The sequence below is a fragment of the Orcinus orca genome, chromosome 11, assembly GCF_937001465.1.
Source record: "Orcinus orca chromosome 11, mOrcOrc1.1, whole genome shotgun sequence".
NCBI classification, from domain to species: Eukaryota; Metazoa; Chordata; class Mammalia; order Artiodactyla; family Delphinidae; genus Orcinus; species Orcinus orca.
In genome coordinates, this window is record NC_064569.1 from 2091621 (window position 1) to 2097620 (window position 6000).

Genomic DNA, 6000 nt, shown 5'->3' on the forward strand with positions numbered 1-6000 from the left:
CACAGTGAGCCCCACAGGGCTCCAGAAGCAGCCTTTCTGAAGCCTGGAACTTGATGGGGGCGGGGGAGGGGGGAGGACGGGGAGGGGGGAGAGGGGCTGAGGTCATGTGACCCTTAGCAGGAAAACCAGATTTGCCGTTCATTGTCTTTGAAGCACAAAGACAAGAACAGAAATGTCGTTTTCTGACCTGCTGATCACGCACCCTCCTGGATCCGGGTGTCCAAAAACCTGGCTGCAAACTCCCCCAGGGCGGGGGCGGGGTGGGGGATGGGGTCCGGACTGCCATGCCCTGCTTCTGGTTTCAGAGTGACCATGTACGACTACCAGGCCATGTGCAAACCTCCGACCCACCACCACAGCGCCTCCCAGCCCCTGGTCAGCGTGAGTGCCACCCCAGACCCCGCCCCCGCCGGACGCCAGCCTGTCCCTTTCTCTCCAGGGCCCCAGGGCCACTCAGTCCTCTCCCAGCGCTCCCCGCATGCAGCCCGCTCCCCCGCACCAGGGTCTTATCTGGGCGGCCTCAGGGCAATTGCTCTGGCAGAGGAACAGGCTGCAGCCCCTTTCTTGACTGGTTCCCCACCTTCACCCCCAGTGCCGTCCACACATCATCAGGGACCCCAGAGATGCCACCCCGTGTGATGACGGGCATCGTCCGCCCTACAGTAGGAATTCCCCAGAAACCGCAGCTTTCCGCTGCTCCCGCTGCCGGGAAGGGGCGGAGGAGACCCTGGGGTGTGGTCTCTGATGGCGCAGAGCGAGGGGGCCCTGGGGCTCACAGTGTGTTCCCTCTCCTCCCAGCCCATCTCTGCCCTCCTGACTGCTACCAGGTGGCTGGTGAACGAGCTCTTGCTGTGAGTGAGGGGCTGGGGGGCTTTGTGCAGGGGTGGTTTATGAGGGAGCCCTTTGAGGAGAGCTGCCGAGGTCCCCACGACCCCAAAGGAGGAGGGTGAGGTCCCCAGGTGGAACCGGCCAGGCCTGTATGGGACGCCCCTCCTACATGCCGCTGCCTCCAGGAGCCCTCAGCAGGGACAAGGGTGTCCTGGGGGCGAGAGGCAGACAGCTTGGGGCCCCACTGGAGAGGGCAAGCAGGTCTCCAAGATTCACTTGTGCCTGACAGGCTCCTGCTGGAGTGGAGCGCCTGGGGCTCCTGGCATGGGGACAGTGGGGCCGAGGGTGAGTGTTGTTCCAGCCTCCACCTGGAAACCGTCACCTCAGTGGGAGGGGCGGGGGCTCCGGAGTCCACCGCTCACATCTGTCCTGTCGGCTTCTCTCATCACCTTCCCTCACCCCTGTGTGACGTCACACCATCCCGGCGTACCACCAATCCACGTGACATCATCCATCCCACGTGACGTCATTCACCCTGTGTAACAACATCCACCTCGTGTGACATCATCCATCCCATGTGATGTCATTCATCCCGTGTGACATCACGCCCACACCATGTGACATCACCACCTGTTTGATATCATCACCACCCCATGCCGTGCACGGGTCCTGGGCAGCCAAGGCCGTCTTCCATCACTGTAAGTAGGGCGGCCAAGGAGCTGGGTGCTGGGCTGGGCGCTGTCCCGGGAAGCTCCCTCCATCTGGACCCCCTGACTCCAAAGGCCCCTCCCAACTTACAGCCCTGCTCCTTCGGGGTGTGGGTGTAGCCCAGAGCTCATCCCACGCAAGCGCAGCCCTGCCCCAGGGAAATGCAGCACCCCAGCCCTCTCCAGGTCTGAGAGCGCTTACAGCGGCAGGAGGAAGGCGTGGGCTCCCCCAGGGGTGGGCGTGGGCCCTCCGGGCGGCTGCCAGGCCTTTGCCCTGTAGCTGAGTCCTTTCTGAGCCGACTCGAGGGACCACACAGGCCCCACTGAGGAGCCCAGGAAGCTGGGCGCGGGGCCCCCGCCTGGCTCTCCAAGTAGCCACGGGGGCAGGGGGCGGGGCAGACCCAGGGCTTGTCCAGGAGCTTCCCCTTGCAGGGCGCCCGCTGGGCCCCCTGCAGGGAGGAAGGGGGGAGAGGACGAAGGGCTGCCGTCTCCCAGGGCCCCCCCCAGCCCCTGCCCTCCTCTCAGCCCCTGGACGTCACTGCTGATGGTGAGGAGAGAGACGGGTATCCCCAAGGGTCCCCAAGCGCGTCACCCACACGCAGCCACTCCCCTCCCCCGGCCCCAAGTCCTGGCCGGGAGCCACCTGCCAGTGGACGGGTGTCTCACTCCTGGCGCGGTGACCGCACTGCCCGGGGCGTCAAAGCCCATCCCCGCAGCTGTGGCCGAGGCGCCCCTGAACCCACGCCCTCTCCGTGTCCCCGCAGCCCACAAGCACAAGAAGCAGGACGTGCTGCAGCCCTGCGACACCACCTACCCCGTGTTCGCGCACGAGACGGCCACCCGGGGGGCCAACGGCATCGTGGAGTGCGGGGGCTGCCAGAAGTGAGAGGGGCTGAGCGGGACGGGGGAGGGATACGCGCGGGCGAGGCTCAGAGCAGAGACCACAGGCCGCGCGCCCAGGGCACCAAGTGCGGGGCTGGCCGGGGACGGAGAGGCGGCCCGGGGCCAGGGCAGGCTCGAGGAAGGGGCGCCAGCTCTCCCTTAGACGTCCGTCCACACAGAGGACTGAGAGGCCCCGGGATGCTCCTGGGAGTGGCTGGGGCACCTGGCACTTCCATCCCTGGGTCCCACTCCCGAGGGGAGGTCGCTGGTCCCCCAGCTCCGCCAGGCCCTGACCCAGGGAGGAAGGGAGGCCTGGCTGAAAGTGCTGGCCCGCTGACTCTCACCTGGACCCCGGGCCGCCCCACCCCCAGGAGGTTCTGTCCTGACCCCGAGGCTATGGTCTCCCCTAGGCTGTGCTGGAGGGAGGGATTCTACCATCACCGCAGCCAGTTTCTCGGGAATATTGTTATTTGTACACTTATCTCAGAGGCTGGCAGTGCGGACACACGAACAGTGTGGGTAAAGCCAAGTCCTCAGAGTAGACGGGCTTGATTTAAGAGGGGCTGTGTGGCCTCGGGCGCGTCACTTAACCCGCTTCTGGCTTCAGTTTTCCCACCTGCAAAACACGGATAATACCAACCTCATACGGCGCGGCGAAGGTTAAATATATACGTGTGCCTGTGTGCACGTGTGTATGTATGCGTGTGCGTGTCCACGTGTGTGTGTGTGCACGTGCATGTAGGAAGTCCTCCACCCCATAGCAGAGGCCGAGCGGCGGCTGTCGCCAACGCACTGGCCGAGCGAGGGACCACGACTGGCTTGCACCTGCGCTCCCTGCCCTCCAGGCGGCGTGTGGGACTGTGGGACCACCTCACGGCCTGGCGCGAGCACTGCATCCCCGCCCGGAGCAGGGGCGGCCGCGCAGCCCTGTTTGCTTGGGACAGTCCTGACTTGCTGTCCCCATGTGTGTCAACAGCAGCTCCTGTCCCCTCCCCCGCAGATGTTTGGGCTTCCTCACTTCCAATCTGCTAGGAAAGGAGCAGAGCAGCTGCAAAGGCTCGTGGGGAAAATAAGCCATGCAGCCCATCGGTTGCTGGGACGGTTCCCGGGCTGACCCGCCCCCCGGGCTGACCCGGCCCCTCCTCACACCCGCCTCCAAAAGAGCCTCCCCTACAAGCCCAGGGTCCAGCTGCCGCAGGAACCTCCACAAGCCAACCTCTCTGCCGCAGGACGTTCGTGATGCAACAGATTCCCTCCAGCAACCTTCTCCTCCTGGTGACGGACCCCGCCTGCGACTGCAGCGTCTTCCCGCCAGTCCTGCAGGAGCCTACGGAAGTCAAATATATCCTCCCGACCCTCCAGCATGTACGGGCGAGGGAGGGGTGGCGGGTAGGACATGACACTGAGGGGCTCAGATTTTGAGAGGCAGAGGCCAGCCTCCCTTTTGCCACCAACACCACCCCTCCCCCAAGAGCATCGCTACCTGTCCTCCCCCCTCCCCGGGGCCCCGGTGCTGCTTCTGACCCCGGAAGCCGGTTCCAAGGCAGCTGGTCCCACCAGAGGTCAGTTCTTCCAGAGCTCGGCCCCCAGAGTCTCCAATATCAGCTCCGTCGGCAGGTGTGTTCACCTTAACAGGGAGTTCTGCACATAACGCCACGGTCAAGTGTGACAAGATGCGCTCCCGGAAGCTCCGCCGGCGACCGGATGCCTGCCACGCCTTCCATCCAGAGGTAGGGCCTGGGGGGCTCCACCCCCAAACCCTCAGCCCTGAGCTTGTGCGCTTCAGATGTGAGAGCGTCTGGACACGTGGATGCAGCTGTGAGGGCACCCACACGTGTGCATTCACGCTGGGCCCCGTGTCATTCTGATACTAAGTCAGCGGGAGGGACCCAGGGTGTTTTACAAGGAGAGCCGCACCTCCCAGGGTCGGGGCCCTCGGTGCGTCATAACACAGCCTCTCCGTACGGCCCTCACTGCACTCAGCTCCACGTGGTCCAAGCAAGTAGGAGGAAACCGTTAGGCACGTTAATACCGCTGGTGACGGGCCCTGTGCACCCACCACGTAGCTGGGCTCCTTGTACATGGGGCCGTCCCTGCTGGACATGGCTGCCTCCACACCCAAGATGCTCCCAGAGTCCAGGGCTTCTCTGAAGCCCTTCTAAGAGGATGAGCCCACAGCCCCTCCAAGGCTGGGGCCAGCGAGAAGGCTCGAGTCCAGCTCTGGGGCTGAGTGAGCAGCCTCTGCCCTCCCCTAGAAGGCAGGGGTCTAAGAAAGGGGGCAGTATTCCCTCCGCCTGCTGGAACTTCCCTCTCTCCCCAGCCCCTTGGCCCCTATTAGTTGGCCCCAGCGATCCCTCTCCAGACCCCCGGCCACCTCTGCCTGGGGCGGTCACCCCATCGTGAATGCTCTGGGTTCACAGGAGAATGCCCAGGACTGTGGCGGCACCTCGGACACCTCAGCCTCACTCCCCCTGTTCCTGCTGCCTCTGGGTGCCTGGGTACTGCTGCCCCAGCTGCTGCGGTGACACCTGCTCCGGCCGGCCGGTTTTGACAAGGTGACCCTTCCAGAGACATTGTAAAGAGTCAGCAGCTGAAGTGGGGTCCAGCGCTCTACACTTAGGTTCTCACCCAGGTCCATGCTCATCCAGTCTTGGGCTGATGGTCCCCTGCCCCCGAGATTGCTGGACGGAACCAGAAATCACTCCCAGAGACCTTCCGGGTGCCTGGTACCGTCCACCCCGTGTCTCAATGGGCAGCCTCCCTGCCCTCCTACCTTCTCTTTGGAGTCCAGCGTGAACTCAATTTGGACCAAGACAAAAGAGTTTTGTTCCGTCTATTCCCCAGAAGTCCAGACCCAGCCAAAGAAAGGGGCAGCTCTTCCTAATGAATCTGGTTGGTCTTCAGTAGAATCCAAGGACTTAAATGTACTGAGAAAGAGGAGAGGAATGAGGCCAACAGCAGAAAGGGGAGGAGGGCAGGAACGGGCCCCACGGGAAACACATCTGCCCTAGGGTGAGATGCCTGATGGGGGATCAGCTCAGCCTCCCAGCTGCAGCTCAAAAGATGTGTGTGTGTGTGTGTGTGTGTGTGCGCGCGCGCGCGCACGCGCGCGTGTGTGTGCGTGTGCGTGAGAGACAGAGAGACAGGAGACAGAGAGAGACAGAGAAAAGGCAGGGTCCTTTACATGAACATGGCCACGCATGATGTCCACAAACTGTTGCTATTAAAAACACCTTTCCAAAGCCCTAGTGTTTACATCCTTCTAAGAAAAAGCCAGTAGGATAAGCTATACAGCTGCTGCCTCGGAAGAGGGTGCGAAGTCAGGGGAGGTGGCAGGGACGGCTGCAGCCAAGCAGAGGGGTCCCAGGAAAAAGAGGGGTCTTCACGGTGGCATGGTCAGGGGGCTCCTGAGAGCTCCAGGCCCCCAGGAGGTCCAGGTCCCAGGCTGGTCTTTTTCTGGCCACTGATCTACAAGAGAGACTACCTGAATCTGTCCCTGGGGTTGGAACTTTGGGGAACACTGCAATTTGCAAAGCGGACTCCAGTGGGAAGGGAGACACATCTGGGTACCCCTCCCTCAGGG

At 63.2% G+C, this 6000-nt stretch overlaps 1 protein-coding gene across 1 annotated transcript in view; it reads left to right on the forward strand.

The window, feature by feature from the left end:
* CACNA2D4 (calcium voltage-gated channel auxiliary subunit alpha2delta 4) overlaps positions 1-5692 on the forward strand; it is an 89789-nt gene extending 84097 nt beyond the window's left edge. The window contains exons 34-41 of the mRNA XM_004279125.3: positions 306-381; positions 799-851; positions 1118-1173; positions 1506-1526; positions 2300-2417; positions 3647-3759; positions 4065-4147; positions 4838-5692. Coding sequence (XP_004279173.1) covers positions 306-381; positions 799-851; positions 1118-1173; positions 1506-1526; positions 2300-2417; positions 3647-3759; positions 4065-4147; positions 4838-4942 — 625 coding nt within the window. The 3' untranslated portion in view covers positions 4943-5692. The remainder of the gene's footprint in view (positions 1-305; positions 382-798; positions 852-1117; positions 1174-1505; positions 1527-2299; positions 2418-3646; positions 3760-4064; positions 4148-4837) is intronic.
* Positions 5693-6000: the final 308 nt, after the last annotated feature.